Source organism: Mobula birostris, chromosome 25 (assembly GCF_030028105.1).
Source record: "Mobula birostris isolate sMobBir1 chromosome 25, sMobBir1.hap1, whole genome shotgun sequence".
Taxonomy (NCBI): domain Eukaryota; kingdom Metazoa; phylum Chordata; class Chondrichthyes; order Myliobatiformes; family Myliobatidae; genus Mobula; species Mobula birostris.
Window position 1 is genome coordinate 47511479 of NC_092394.1, and position 16340 is coordinate 47527818.

General features: G+C 41.9%; 1 protein-coding gene across 1 annotated transcript in view; it reads left to right on the plus strand.

Annotated features, from left to right (window-relative positions):
• The first annotated feature begins 12448 nt into the window (after positions 1-12448).
• The window catches only part of taf15 (TAF15 RNA polymerase II, TATA box binding protein (TBP)-associated factor), a 38970-nt gene continuing 35078 nt past the window's right edge, over positions 12449-16340 (plus strand). Inside the window, exons 1-2 of the mRNA XM_072243032.1 lie at positions 12449-12604; positions 15579-15618. Of these exons, the coding sequence (XP_072099133.1) occupies positions 12598-12604; positions 15579-15618 (47 nt within the window). The 5' untranslated portion in view covers positions 12449-12597. The remainder of the gene's footprint in view (positions 12605-15578; positions 15619-16340) is intronic.

Sequence of the window (16340 nt, forward strand, 5' to 3'; positions counted from 1 at the left end):
ACTGAATTGATCACTGAACACAATCTACAGCAGCCTTTCTCAACTGTTTTTGCCCTGGAGAAAACCTTGAAATAATTTTCAGGTCTCAGAGAACCCCTGCGTAAAAATTATTTTATCTACATTATATCACATTAGCGTGATCAGTAGGTTGTAGATATAATAATCCAAAAATAATTGTCAATGCTCTTTTGAGTAGAGAATGGATTTTTAGCCAATGTTTTTTGAAAAAAAGAGGTAGTTAAGCTTTCCTTTTTTGAAATAAATCTCTTTTTTACCTTTTTATAAATTTTAAAAACAACAAATTTCTATTAAAAACTGGTTTAAGCCAAAATGGGATATAAATTTTCTAAGGGTAGGCTGTAAATTGATTTTAATTAATGCTATTTACAACAGGAAAATTTATTTGCAATGTTGAAACAGTGTGTTGTGATAACATCAGGATTTTTGTTTTTTACAAGAGAAATGAAACCACTCATGGAGCCAACCATTGATGGGGCACTATCAGTACAGATGACAACACAGCCCCTCCAATACAGATCTTTAGTTTCCAAATATGAAGACCAAACATTAAATATATCTTGGCCTTTGCTTGTTTTGGGCAGCTCTTTGCAACAGAAAAAGTTTCATTGAATTTAACCACCATTTACAGATCTTACAAATGCTACAACATGACATTTATTGGTGAAGTCTGTTGATTCATCAACCTGGATAGAGAAGCTGTTGTTTTTCAGTTTATCACACAAAACCCCTTCAGCATCATTTTTTCATGTCACCAATACAATGACTTACTGTACTGTTTGAGAATGAAACTTTTTCAATTTCTTGAATTGCATCTTGTCCTACCATTTTACACACAATTTTTACATGCTGGCATTATTAGGTTCTCAAACACTGTGTGACTTTTCATTTTTTGGGAAATAAGTTCTGCCACTACATAACTTGCTTTCTGATTATCTTTACTGACTGTGACTTTATCAACAAAAGCTTTACTCAGCTTGTTTTGAGATTCCATTAGCCATTTAAAATGATCCACACTTCTATGTGTCATATGACTGTGATTTGTCGTTAAGTGTCTTTCCAATGTTGCTGCAGCCATTGCTGCATTTGTAAGTTGTTTGTCACAGACTAGGCACAATGGATTAGGACAACTTGGATCACCAGTCACATAAAACCTATTGATAAGTAGCTTTCATTGTAAAGACGGACAATTTTTGTGTAATAAGAACAGCAAAATAAATGACTAAATGAGAAAAAATGCAAAAAATATGAAAACTTTACAATACAATTCACTTCCCACCTATACAATCCACCTCTTGCAACATTTACAACAGCGGCAATGCAGCAGGCCAACAGTTGAATCACAGCATGTTACCATTCCTTCTTTAGAATGACAATTTCCCTCCAATTTTCTACTACACCAGTAGAGTTTTCTCGCTCCCGTAAGTCAGTTGGTGGCGCATAAGTGGATGCTGGGGGACGTAATTTGGGAGGCAATGGCTGACGTCACGGCCCAAGTTGGGTGAATCCATTCAATGTTCGAAAATTGTACTTCATGGTCCTCATCAGCCTACCATCCTCCCCTCCATGCAATACAGCACTCACCAATTATCAGCCTACCATCCTCCCCTCAGGTGAACAGGTGGATATTTAGAGCAGATATCAGTGAAGATAACAGTGATTGTTGAAGGCATCAATTGTATGCCAGAAATTCAAGTGTCTGGGGGCAGAATCAGAATCAGAATCGGGTTTAATATCACTGTCATATGTTGTGAAATTTGTTGTTTTGCGGCGGCAATACATTGCAAAATATTATTTTAAAAAACTATAAAATTACATATGTAGCGCAATAGTGTCATGTAGCGGGTTCATTGTCAATTCAGAAATCCCATGGTGGAGAGGGAAGCTGTTCCTAAAATGCTGAGTGTGTGTCTTCATGCTGCTGTACCTCCTCCTTGATGGTGGCAATGAGAAGAGGGCATGTCTGAGGTTACAGGGGAACCTAAGGGTGAGCAGCCAAAAGTCGTGGTATGTATCGGTACCAACGACGTAGGGAGAGAAGTGGAGGTGATCCTGAAAACAGAATACGGGGAGTTAAGAAGGAAGTTGAGAAGCAGGACCTCAGGGGTAGCAATCTCGGGATTGTTGCCTGTGCCATGCGACAGTGAGGATAGGAATAGAATGACGTGGCAGATAAATGTGCAGCTGAAGAATTAGAGCAGGGGGCAGCGATTCAGACTTCTGGAACATTGGGACCTCTCCTGGACCTGGTGTGACCTCTATAAAAATGGGACAGGTTGCACTTGAATCTGAGGGGGACCAATATCCTTGTGGGCAGGTTTGGAAGAGCTGTTGGGAATGGCTTAAACTGATATGGCAGGGGACTGGAACCAGTATGGTAGAGCTGAGGATGTGCCAGCAGGTTTACAAGTACATGATGTAGTATGTAATATGAATGTAAAGAAGGACAAGCCAATAATTGAGAACAACTGCAGACAAAGCAAGTAATTAATTTATACCATAGAGGCAAAATTCATAAGGGCGGAGGGTGCTGTATTTAAATGTGCGTAGCATTTGGAATAAAGTGGACGAACTCCTGGAGCAATTAGAGGACCTACCGAAGGGTCTCAGCTTGAAACGTCAACTGTACGTTTTTCTATAGATGCTGCCTGGCCTGCTGAGTTCCTCCAGCATTTTGTGTCTGTTGCTTGGATTTCCAGCATCTGCAGATTTTTTCTTGTTCGTGAAAGTGAGTGGGAAGTTGGGTGATTGGGAAGTTTTTAAAATACAACAAAGGGCAACTAAAAACCTATAAGAAGGGAAAAGGTTAAACATGAGGGCAAAGTCGTCGTCATCGTTGGGTCGCATCTGGAATTTCCAGTTGGCGGACGATTTCCCTTCACGCCGCTCTGTCCCAACACTTATCCACAACATCCCCAGTCTTGTCCAGCTTGGTCCAATCCTTGATGTTACCCAGCCACGATGTTCTTTGCCTTCCTCTTCCTTTCTTTCCCTCCAGCTTTCCAAATAGCAAGTCCGACAAGATGTTATCTCTCCGCATAACGTGTCCACAATAAGCAACTTTTAACTTCATAATCTTCTCCAGCAATATCTGTGGTCTATCAACTAGCTGATAATATAAAGCAGCAAACTGAAAGTTTTTTCAGTTGTATAAAGAATAAAGAGGAGGTGAGAGTTGATATTGGACCACTGGAAAATAATGTTGGTGAGGTAGTAATGGGGGACAAAGAAATGGCAGATGAACTTAATGGGTACTTTGCTTCAGTCTTTACTGTGAAGGACACCAGCTATCCGTGAGTGTCAGGGAGCAGGAGTGAGTGTCATTGCTATTACAAAGGAAAAAGTGCTCGGCAAACTGAAAGATCTTAAGGTGGATAAGTCACCTGGACCAGATGGTCTACATCCCAGAGTCTTGAAAGAGGCTGCTGAAGAGCTAATGGATACATTGGTCATGATCTTTCAAGAATCATTGATTCTGTCATGGTCCCAGAGGACTGGGAAATTGCAGATGTCACCCCATGCTTTAAGAAGTGAGGAAGACAAAAGAGAGGAAATTATAGGCTAGCTAGCCTAACCTCAGTGGATGGGTAAGTGTTGGAGTCTATTATTAAGGATGAGGTTTCGGGGTACTTGGAGACTACTGATAAAATAAATCAAAGTCAGCATGCTTTCTGTAGAGGGAATCTTGCCTGACAAATCTGTTGGAGTTCTTCAAAGAAGTAAGGAGGGTGGACGAAGGATGTCATTTACTTAAATTTTCAGAAGGCATTTGATAAGGTGCCTCACATGAGGCTGCTCAATAAGATAAAATCTTATCGTGTTACAGGAAATATACTGGCATGGTAAAGGAATGGCACCATGTGGGAATAAAGATGGCCTTTTCTAGTTGGCTGCCAGTGACTAGTGGTGTTCCTCAGGGGTCAGTATTGGGACGGCTACTTTTCACATTGTTAGTCAATGATTTAGATAGTGGAATTGATGGCCTTGTGGTAAAGTTTGCAGTTGATAGGAAGATAGGTGAAGGTGTAAGTAGTGCAGAGGAAGCATGCAATTGCAGCAGGTCTTAGACGAATTGGAAGACCGGGCAAAAAAGTGGCAGATGGAATACAGTGTTAGAAATTTTCTCCCAATTTAGATAATAGTCTGCACTATTGTTCCTTTTACCAAAATGTATTATCATACGTTTCCTAACATGCATGATAATGCATTTTGGTAAAAAGGAGCAATAGTGCAGACTATTTTCTAAATGGGAAGAAAATTCAAACATCAGAGGTGCAAAAGGACCTAGGAGACTTCATTCAAGACTTCCAGAAGGTTCGCTCACAGGTTGAGTCTGTGGTAAAGAAGGCAAATACAATATTGGCATTTATTTCAAGAGGAATAGAATATAAAAAAACAAGGAGATAATTCTAAAGCTTTATAGGATTCTAGTCAGGCCACAGTTGGAGTATTGTCAACAGTTTTTGGCCCCTTATCTCAGAAGGGATGTATTGTCATTGAAAAGAGTCTAGAGGAAGTTCACAAGAATGATTCTGGGAATGAAGGGGTTAACATGAGAAGTGTTTGGCAGCTTTGGGCCTGTACTCACTGGAATTTAGAAGAATGCATGAGGATCTCATTGAAACCTGCTGACTGTTGAAAGGACTAAACAAGGTGAATGTGGAAAGGATGTTTCCTCTGGTGGGGTATCCAGAACTAGAGGTCACAGCCTCAAAATTGTGGGGTGACCTTTTAGAACAGAAGTAAGCAGGAATTTTTTTTTTAGCCAAAGAGCGGTGAATCTGTGGAATGCTGTTGAGGCCAAGTCCGTGGGTATATTCAAAGCTGAAGTTGATAGATTCCTGATTGGTTGTGGCATCAAGGGATACGGTGAGGGGGCAGGTGTATGGGGTTGAATAGGATCCGGGATCAGCCCTGATGAAATGGCGGAGTGGACTTGATGATCTGAATGGCCTAATTCTGGTCCTATGTCTTATGGTTTTATAGATGGCTGCCATCTTTTTGAGGCATTGCCTTTGAAGATGTCCTCGATGCTAGAGAGGCAAATGCCTGTGATGGAGCTGGCTGAATTAGCAACTTCCTGTAGACTTTTTCGATCCTGAGGAGCAGCCCTTCCATACCAGATGGTGAAGTGACCAGTTAGAAATATAGCCACTGTCATGCCTTCTTTGTAATTGCATCAATATGTTGGACCCAGGAAGACCTTCAGAGATGTTGACGCCCAGGAACTCGAAACAGCTCACCCTTTCCACTGCTGATCCCCTGATGAGGACTGATGTGTGTTCCCACAACTTCCCCTTCCTGAAGTCCACAATCAATTCCTTGGTCTTACTGACATTGAATGTAAGGCTGTTGAAGTGACACCACTCAACCAGCTGATCCATCTTACTCTTGTATGCCTCCTCATCACCACCTGTCAACAGTAGTTGTCATTGATGGTGTTTCAGCTGCGTCTAGCCACACAGTCATGGGCATCAAGAAAGTAGAGCCATGGGCTAATCATGCATCCTTGAGGTGTGCTGGTGTTGAATGTCAGTGAAGAGGAGGCGTTATTTCTGATCTGCACTGACTGTGGTCTCCCGATGAGGAAGTCAGAGATCCTGTTGCAGAGGGAGGCCCAGGTTCTGGAGCGTGTTGGTTAGTGCTAAAGGTATGATGGTGTAGAATGCTGAGCTGTAATCAATAAACTGAAGCCTGCTGTAGGTACTGCTACTGTTCAGGAGGCCCAAGGACTAGTGGAGAGCCAGTGAGATTGCACCTGCTGTACATCTGTTGTGGTGATAACAAATCGCAGCAGGTTCAAGTCCTTGCTTAGGCAGGAGTTGATTCTGGCCATGACCAACTTCTCAAAGTACTTCATCACAGTAGATGTGAGTGCAACTGGATGACATTTGTTGAGGCAGCTCACCCTGCAGTGGTGTGATTGTTGCTCTTTTATAGTAGGTGGGAATGTCTGATCGCAGCAGTGAGAGATTGAAGATATCCTTGAACACTCTTGCTAGTTGCTGATTATAGGTTTTCAGTGCCCTTCTAGGTACATCATAAGGACATGACAACTTGGGAGGGTTCACCCTCTTGAAAGTTGTTTTGATGTTGACCTCCAAGGCAGAGATCCAGGGTCACCATTTGCTGCAGGGATTCACACAAGTGTAGTTTTATTCTCCCTTTCAAAGCTGCGTAAAAGGTGTTGGGCTCATCTAGGAGTGAAGCATTACAGCCATTCATGACACTAGGTTTTGCATCGGAATGGCCTGCAAACTCTGCCAGAGCAGACGTGCATCTGATTCAATGGGAATTCTTCTTTGACTCGTAAAATGGCCTTCTATAGGCTGTACCAGGAGCGTAGTTGCTACTACGAGAGAGAAGATGCTTGGGAAGCTGAAAGGTCTAAAGGTGGATAAGTCACTTGGACCTGATGGACCACACCTGAGAGTTCTGAAAGAGGCAGCTGAAGGGATTGTGAAGGCATTAGCAGTGATCTTTCAAGAATCACTAGATTCAGGAATGGTTTTGGATGACTGGAAAATTGCAAATGTCCCTCCACTTCTTAAAAAGGGAGAGAGGGAAAAGGCAAGAAATTATAGGCCAGTTAGCCTGAATTCAGTGGTTGATAAGATTGACTCCATTATTAAGGATCAGGTTTCAGAGTACTTCAAATGCTCTAAAGGATTCGAAGTAAATTTATTATCAAAATATATATGCAATATACAACCCCTGAGATTTGTCATCTCCATGGGCAGCCACAAGCCAAATAAAATCATGGAATATAGTCAAAGAAAAAAATTTAACCTCCCCCATGCGCAAAAAAAACAAACCGTGCAAACAGCAACAAAAAAGAATGAGCGAAAACACGGAATATAAAACACAAAAACACGGCACTGAACGCTCACTTGCCTTCTGTACTCGTCTCAATGTTTTCAATCTTCCTCGACTCTTTAATCAGAGAGATCAGCGAGAAATGGGCTTGTGCCTCGTCTCCAAGCTTCTTGGCCCCGAGGAGGCCGCTCGCCTCCCTGAAGCCTCTTGGAGACAGCAAAGCACCAGATTGATCAACTGGGCTGAAAACGTATCGTCAAATGGTAGATCACAGTCTCCAGGATGACATTTAAAAGAAAAAGAAGACGTAAAAGAAGTGAAAGAAGCAGTTTTGTGGACCATCCTGAGGATGGTAGCATTGTCTGCTGGTGCATTCTTCTTCCAGACCATGGAGGCACATGATAAAATAGGCCAAGGTCAGCATGGTTTCCTGAAGGAGAAACCTTGCCTGACAAATCTGCTGGAATTCTTTAAGGAAATAACAAGCAGGATAAACAAAGGAGAGTCAGTGGATGTTGTATACTTGGATTTTCAGAAGGCCTTTAACAAGGTGCATGAAGATAGTTGGAAGAAAAGGAAGTATTGAGGAAGCAGAGAATCTGCGGGGCTTAGACGGATTAGGAGAAAAGACAAAGATGGGGCAGACAGAATATAGTGTCGGGAAGTGTATGGTCATGCACTTTGGTAGAAGGTATAAAGGCGTAAACTATTTTCTAAACTGTGAAAATTCAGAATCCAGAGATGCAAAGGGAGTTTGGAGTCCTCGTGAAGGGTTCCCTAAAGGTCAACTTGCAGCCTGAGTCAGCGGTAAGGAAGGCAAAGGCAATGTTAGCATTTATTTCCAGAGGGCTAAAATATAAAGGCAAGGAGGTAATGCTGAGGTTTATAACACATTGGTCACACTGCCAATATTATTTTGGAGTTAGTAAAGCAATTGCCCCTTAGTTGTTTGGTGTATGCCAGAGCCTTCCATTATTCCTATCTCGTCTGTCTCCAGCACACGAATCTATGTTCTTCTAGGTTGATTACACACCGCCAGAGTACTTTTCACCTTTCTGTCTCCAGCAAGCAAATTTGGCTCTGGCGGTCTTTCTTCAAAGGTCTTCCTTGTTTAGATTGACTACACACTGCGACAGTCATTCTCCTCTGGATATTGTCTTTACCCCTCGCCTTACTACAACTTCCACACTGGCATTGGAGAGTTCACGCGAATAACCCAGGTATGAAAGGGTTAACACATGAGGAGTGTTTAATGGCTCTAGGCCTGTACTCGCTGGGGGAGTCTAAGACCAGAGAACACAAGCTTAAAATAGAGATGAGGAGGAATTTCTTTAGTCAGAGGGCAGTGAATCTGTGGAATTCATTGCCACAGACAGCTGTATGGGCCAAGTCATTGGGTATATTTAAATCAGAGGTTGGAAGGTTCTCAAATAATAGGGGCAGCAAAGTTTATGGGGAGAAGGTAGGAAAATAGGGTTGAAAGGGATAATAAATCAACCACAATGAAATGGCAGAGCAGACTCGGTGAGTCAAATGGCCTAATTCTGCTCCTACTAATGTCTTATGGTCTTATAAAATTGTTGGACAAATTAACAAAACAGAAAGAATGAAAATGCTTAGTTGGTAGAGTGCCAGTTACACTGTCCGAACGGATGGCAAAAAAGATCCAATTGTACTTTTCAAAATGAGAAAAGCTTTTGAAGGAGAAATAAATCTGCAGTACTGGGAATTAATTGCTCTTGTAAAGACCCTGGAACTGTTGGAACTCTTTCTTTGTTGGACTAACTCTGTGATTAAATGATCTATGTTTTCATTCAAAGTAAATTTGTCAATCCCTGTTGTCATCTTAAAATTTACATAAAAGACTACCTTCTTCACTGGGCTGCATTTTGTTTCACAGCAATACATTGCAGTTTAAATCTTTCTTTTAAATTTCAGCTTCCTCAAGAGTCTCACTCAAATCAGCAACATTACATCTCAAACACAAGAAATTCTGCAAACGCTGGAAATCCAAAGCAACATACACAGAATGCGAGGGGTCTCGGCCTGAAACGTCGACTGTACCTCTTCCTAGAGATGCTGCCTGGCCTGCTGCGTTCACCAGCAACTTTGATGTGTGTTACACACAGAATGCTTGTGGGATTCAGCAGATCAGGCAGCATCTATGGCAATGAATAAACAGCCAACGTTTTGGGCTGAGACCCTTCCTCAGGACTGGAAAGGAAGGGGAAGACGACAGAATAAAAAGGTGGGGGAAGGGGATGGAGGATAGCTAGGAGGTGCTGGCTGAAGCCAGGTGGTTTGTCTGATTCTAATTTCCAGGGTTGTTCTGCACTTCAACATTTTTGCACTCTCAGTTAACCAAATCTTTACTATTTTTAAAATCTTTTTTTTTCCTTTGCCTTATGAGGCCTTTTAAGCAAGTACTACTCAACTACTTTCTTCCACTTGAAGTGCTTTTTTTATTGGTAGTAGGCTTGGTCTCTGGAATCCCTCGCTAAACTTTTCACTGTGGCTTTCTTCTTTCAGAAACGCTTGAAAAACTGACATTCCTAGTGGGAAAAAACGTTAACTGACACTTGGAAAACTCTGACTTGATAAAGGAGAGCTAGAACAGATTTGTTAATAGCAAATCACATTTAACTAATGTGATTGGAATTTTTTTGGAGGGGCATAACAGACAAAGTTGCTGAACATTATGTCAACTAAATTGGTTTTCAAAATATGTTTGATGGATCAGCAGCCAAATTAAGACCTGGGGAATTTAAGGGTCATTGTGGTATGGATAATATTTCTGTTTAAAGCAGAAAGGGAAAAAAATTTAACAAATGTTTTTCAGATAAGAATGTTATCCCAGGATTCAGTAATAGGAGCGCTGCATTCTGTTTTGCTATATAAAAATGACATAGATTCGGATGCTTGGGGTTAAATTTCCAAATTGGAGATGGCACAAAGCCTTGAATTATGGTTAACAATGAATAAGATAGGGACGTCAAGATGACATTGGCCAGCTGGATGTGCAGACAAGTGTTTAGATGGAACTTATAAAGAATAATAAAGTAATGGACAATATAAGAGAGAATAAAGGAAGGCAATATATGGCACAGTTCTAAAGGGTGTGTGAACACAGGGGAATGTGAGTATGATGGTGTGCAAATCATTAAAAATAGCAGGGCATGTTGGGACAATGGCGAGTAATGTATACAGGGTCCTGGTACAGTACTCAAAATGGAGGCACAGAATATGGGGCAGAAAGTATGTTGAATCTGTGCACAATAGTTAGACCACAGCTGGTTAGTTATTCCCAATTCTTGTCTCCTAATTTTAGGAAGTATGGTAAAGTCCTCAGGAGAATGCTGAAAAGATTTAGCAGAATTTGCCTAGCAGTATGGGATTACCGATGCCAGTTTTGACTGGAGATGCTGGGTTTGATCTTGGAGTGGAGGAGATTGATTGGAAATTAGATGGAGGTGTGCAAGATTATGGCTGGTTCAGATGGGGTAGATAGATGGAAATTGTGAGATAAAACAGAGCTTGGTGAGATGCACCTGGAAAGTTGCATGCAGTTTTAGACCCCATAAACTCAGAAAGGTTACAGTTCCTAAAGAGCATCACTTCCCAACCTGGGGACCCCTGCTGTAGAGAGAGGGCAGCAAAAATTCCCCAGACTGACTCCTAGAATGGCCACCTGTCAAATGAGAGATTGGAAACACGGGGACTATATTCAAGACAGGTGAGACGCAAGGAGGATCTTTTCCCTGGCTGTCATGGAAGCAGTCTAGTTTAAGGATGGAGAAGGGATAATACATTTAGTGCTGAAATGAGGAGAATTTTTGCCCCACTTAGAGGGTAGTGAACCCAATGGAACACTGTACCTCAAAAGGCTGTAAAAGGTGATCAATACAAAAGTTGATGATACATGGGTTTGTGGTCATAAAGGCATCAAGAGCACGGAGAGACAGGGGAGCATAGAGACTAAGGTTCCACCATAATTGATTTAAAGAAAGAAGGAGGCTTCACATGCTGAATAACTTATTCTTACTGCCATGTTTCTAGGTCATAAGTTTGGGATGGATGAGGGGAAATGTTTTATGCAGTTTAATTGTGATCTCTAATTCATTGCCTTTAGAGGCAATGGAAAATTAATCAATTCATGCTTTCAAAAGGAATTGGATAGGAACTTGAGGAAGAATAACATGTAGGGATATGGGCTCGGTAGCATAGTGGTTAGCACAACACTTTATAGTACAGGCGACCCGGGTTCAATTCCCACTGCTGCCTGTAAGGAGTTTGTACGTTCTCCCCATGACCACGTGGGTTTCCTCCAGGTGCTCTGGTTTCCTCCCACAGTCCAAAGATGTACTGGCTTGTAGGTTAATTGGTCATTGTAACTTGTCCTGTGATTAGGCTAGGATTAAATTGGGGGATTGCTGGTCATTGTGGCCCGATGGGCTGGAAGCTGTATCTCGATAAATAAATATTAGGGATTGGGTCAGCAAGATTATTCTTTGAAAAAATAGCATAAACTGGACAAGCTGAATTACCTCCATCTTTGCTTTTAATTATGTAAATACTTTCATCTGTAGCTTGGTATCAAATCCATTTGATAAAGCTCTCATGGAGACGTTTAGATGTTTTACTGTGGCCACCGTACAAGTGTAAAGTGCAAGATGCCTTTTCGTAGAAATAGAACAGAGCAATACAGCTCAGGAACTGGTTCTTCAGCCCATCTTCTGTGCCAACCATGATGCCAATTTAACCTGATCCTCTGCTTGACCATGGTCTACATTCCTGTATTTTCCACCTGTTCACGTGTCTGTCGAAATGGCTTACAAGCTGCTATTCCACCACCTTTCTTGACAGCATATTCTAGGTACCTACCACTTTCAGTGTAAAAGGCCTGCCCTGCACATATCCTCTGAACTTTTCCCTGCCCTGCACATATCCTCTGAACTTTTCCATGCCCTGCACATATCCTTTGAACCTTTCCCTGCCCACCTTAAGGCTACGCTTTATAGTATTTTATATTTTTATTTTAGGAAAAAAAAGACATCAATGCCTCCTGTAATTTATGAACTTCAGTCAGATGATCCTTCAGCCACTGATGCTTCAGAGAAAACTTTCCTAGTTAGTTCAACCTCTCTTTATCGCTGATACTTTCTAATTCTGATAAATCTTTTCTGCACCCTCTCCAAAGCCTCATTCCTCTGATGGAGAAACCAGAAATGCAGACAATAAATACTCTAAAAGTGAACCGATCTAAAGCAAGTAAAAAAAAAGAAAGAAACTACACATGATATATTAACAAACTGGACAGTTCGAGCCAGTGTTCAGCGATCATGAAGCAAGCGCGGACCAACCCCACTCTGGAACGCGGTGCACCTGTCCCTTAGCCACCGCCCCTCCCCCACCTTCTCACCCTCACGTGATTGTCGCTGGATCACGTGGGCTTCAGCCCGCGCTTGGAAAATAGGGTCACGTTGGGACCCACAACTTCACCGAAGGGAGTGCCTATAAACATTTGGGGCTGGTGATAGCTGGGAATGTATAGTATAATCTCTTTACAGGATTTTAGGGGATCATATATATTTTGTTTTAGCTGGGGAGATTTATGGTTTGATTTGCTTATCGGCGATGTGCTGAGTGTTATTTGTTACTGTTCTCCCCCCCCCCCTCCGGCGGTGGGGTGGTCGGAGCCACCTTTAGCGCAGACTCAGTAGGCGAGAGGGACGGAGTGAGGCGAGATCACCAGTTGCCGAAATCATGTCGGGTAAGGCTGAGTTCAGGCCGTCGGTACCGTTTGTACGCGCACACCCTGCCGCAGGGCGACGGTGCCACGTATCCGTCAGCAGGCAGCTGGTGTTGCCCGGAGGCGAAGACTCCTTGCTCTCGCCTGCCAGCCGGGTGGCACGCTGCCTTTCGCAGCGCCGGGCGTGAAGCTCGTTGCGGTGAAGCCTTCGGGCGCCCACTTTGTTATCCGAACGCTCTGGCCGGCTGCCTGGCGAGGATACACCGCTGCAGTTCGGCGGTCGTGACGCAGTTCCAAATGTGCAGGTGGTAGGCCGCCATTTTACGGAGGACTGGATGGTCAGTAAGCCGCCTCCCTCCTTCCCCAAATCCCAAGTCAGGAAGGCGCAGAAACCCGCCGCAAATTGAACTGCCAGGCGGAGGAGTAGCTGGTGCTTATTCTAGCACCTGCTCCCTGGGTACTTCTCGTGTCTTCAGTACGACACAAACATATGGTTAGGTCTAGGCGGGTTCCCATTGGAGCAGTCCCATAACTTCCTTGTTTACTAGTGCCCCTGCGAATAGTTCCCTTTCTCTCAGGCCCACCCGGTTCCTTCTTTTCGCTGGTAACCCACCAGCGTGTCTTCGGGATGTGACAGTAAACGTATAGGTATAGAGAAACATATTAAAACTGGTCAGGTCTTATTTATTTGTTACAAAATATTTAACATCTGGATTTGAGTTCAGTCGGACACCACTGAAGTCAATTGGGTGTGTTTTAAATATGCAATTAACATTGGAAACTTTATGATTGGGGGAGTTACAGGGGTAAGGAATGATGTTGAGAAGTGCAAAGCATTGACAGTAATTCACGTAGTCAAGTTTATTGTCATTTAACCATATACATGTATAATCATGTAATGTATATAGAAACAAGATCATGTTTCTCCATACTAGGGTGCAAAGCACAGTAGTACACAACACACAATAATTTGTGAAGATAAGGATAAAATCTACAGATGAATCGCACATAACTAACAAACTAAAGTTCATACCTTAAATACTATAAGGTATGGAATAGATTAACCAGTGACACTTCAAATGTGATGTGGCAGGGAGTTCAGAAGCCTAAGTTTCTTCCATCAGGCCATGCTTCCCATCCTGACCATGCTTGTTTTTAGGCATCAGAATCTGATGATAGACAATAGGTGCAGGAGTAGGCCATTCAGCCCTTTGAGCCAGCACCGCCATTAACTGTGATCATGGCTGATCATCCATAATCAATATCCAGTTCTTGCCTTCTCCCTTAACCTTCGATTCCGCTATCCTTAAGAGCTCTATCCATCTCTTTCTTGAAAACATCCAGAGACTTGGCCTCCACAGCCTTCTGGGGCAGAGCATTCCACATATCTACCACTCTGGGTGAAAAAGTTTTTCCTCAACTCTGTTTTAAGTGGCCTACCCTTATTCTTAAACTGTGGTCTCTGGTTCTGGACTCACCCATCAGTGGGAACATGCTTCCTGCCTCCAGTGTGTCCAATCCCTTAATAATCTTGTATGTTTCAATCAGATCCCCTCTCTGACGGTAGAAAGTCAGAGGATGAATGGGTGAGATCCTTAATACTAAGGGCCCTGCATATGCAGCGCTCCTGATAGATGTCCCTGATGGATGATAGGGAGACCTCTATGATCCTCGCAACTGTTCTCAAAGTCCTTTGTAGGGACTTCTGGTCCTCTGGCTGCTCCCATACCAGATGGAGATACAACGTGTCAGGATGCTTTCAATGATGCTCCTGTAAAATGCAGTTAATATGGGACTGGGTAGTTTTGCTTGCCTCAATCTTCTTAGGAAGTGGAGGTGCTATTAATAAGAGACCAGGTGAGGTCACCTGTGATGTGAACTTCAGGAATTTGGTGCACTTAATACACTCTATGGAGGAGTGGTGTTTTCAGAGGACAATGGTTCATCTGCACTTTTGTGAAGTCCACAATTACTTCCTTGGCCTTCTCTATGTTTAGGCTTGGGTGGTTTTTCTTGCACCAATGCACCAGCAAATCCAGTTCCTCTGTACTCCATCTTGTCATCATTGTTGTTGAGGTTAACCACTGTCATCTGCAAACTTGATGGCATGATTTGAGTTGAATCCTGTGACACAGTCATGTTTCACTCAAGTCTCTGTGTAATGGAATTTGTTTTTATAAAAGTGAATATGCTGAATCTGATGAAGGGTCTCGGTCTGAAACGTCGACTGTACCTCTTCCTATAGATGCTGCCTGGCCTGCTGCGTTCACCAGCATTTTTTGTGTGTGATGTTGAACCTCTACTGTTCTTTGGGCTAGATCTGGGTGATTACGTACTTTGGGTACCAAAGTGAAGGAATAGTTAGCATCTTAATGTTAAAATTTTGAATGTGCACTATGAATCTTTAAGTCTGGCTCTCCTCAATGAAATGGATTAATTTGGATTCCTGAAGAGTCTCTGGCCCTTTCACAATCTAAATTTTGTAGAAGTTCCAAATAATAGGAATTTGTACGTTGTTTGCTGCATGAGTTAAGTTTAGCTAAGGGCTATAATTTTTTTTTATTATTTTAAGGCTTTCAGATGTTTCTTCTAAATGTAATGCTTTCAGTTAAAATGGCAAGGTTGCATGTAGATTTTTAGTTTATCATGGCAATTTTTAGCAATTCCTGAAGATTTTGGGGTGTAATTGCCTTTTAGGCAGTTTTGCATCAATTTGAGCAGTTTCTTTTAAATGTATTCATGACAGTAATCCATTAATTTTTTAAAAAATTAGTGCAACTTAACATCTGTATGGGTTAGTTACCACTTTAGCTACCAATTTTTGCATTTTCTCATTGTGTTTCCCTGGTTCTTTTCCCTCGCTGGGGGGGCGGGGGGTGAAATTTGTATGTTGATGCTTATTTGTAAGCAAAAATATTGTAATTGAATCTGATATTGGACAAACTTGAAAGATGATTACAGAAGTAGTTGCTGATTTTGGTCTTTCTTTGAGCAGATTATGGAAATTACGGTCAGCCTGGAGCTCAAGCACAAAGGTATGCATGTCTATATTTAAAGGATAAATATAGTGAGCAGTTAGGAAGTAGGGGTGAAATGGTGGAAAGGCAAAGTAATTTTGCAATATTTCTACAAGTTAGTGGTGTTCCTTCACCAGAATTATGCTTGTGAAGGCCCTAGATAAAGTAATGCTATCAATCTTTTATCTAGTTGTATTTGCCACTGGTTTAAAAATATGACCAATATGTGTAACGGAATAGAAAAGTGCCAGTTAATTTGTGGCTTATTTTAAATTTTAGTGCTTTAATTAGCTAACACTTTTACTGATGCCTATGATCTGCGGTTATTAGTCCTAAGTAAGGAGAGAGCAATTTAGGGAAATAGATTTGGGGCTAATGATCTAGAATGCTGGGATCTATAATAATTAATCACTTTTGCTCTTCGAACAAAAGACCCTGATTCATTTAGTTATGTCATTTATGTTTGCTAGGTTTAAAGTTACAGCTGTTGGAGAAAAAGACATCAAATCCTGTGTTTTCAAATTTGTGATGAACTCTTCAGTGTTATTTTTGTCATGGCTAAAGAGTTATTATTGAATAGATTTAAGATGCCTGGGAGCTTGTCTCTAGCTTTGTCAGGAAAATTTGATTATATGGTGTGAATATAATTTTAAATGAATAATTTTGAGTGGTAAATTCATTCATTTTTCAACTGAAAATTGGATAAGTAGTAGTTAGGGGGAGGGAATGGAGAAGGATGG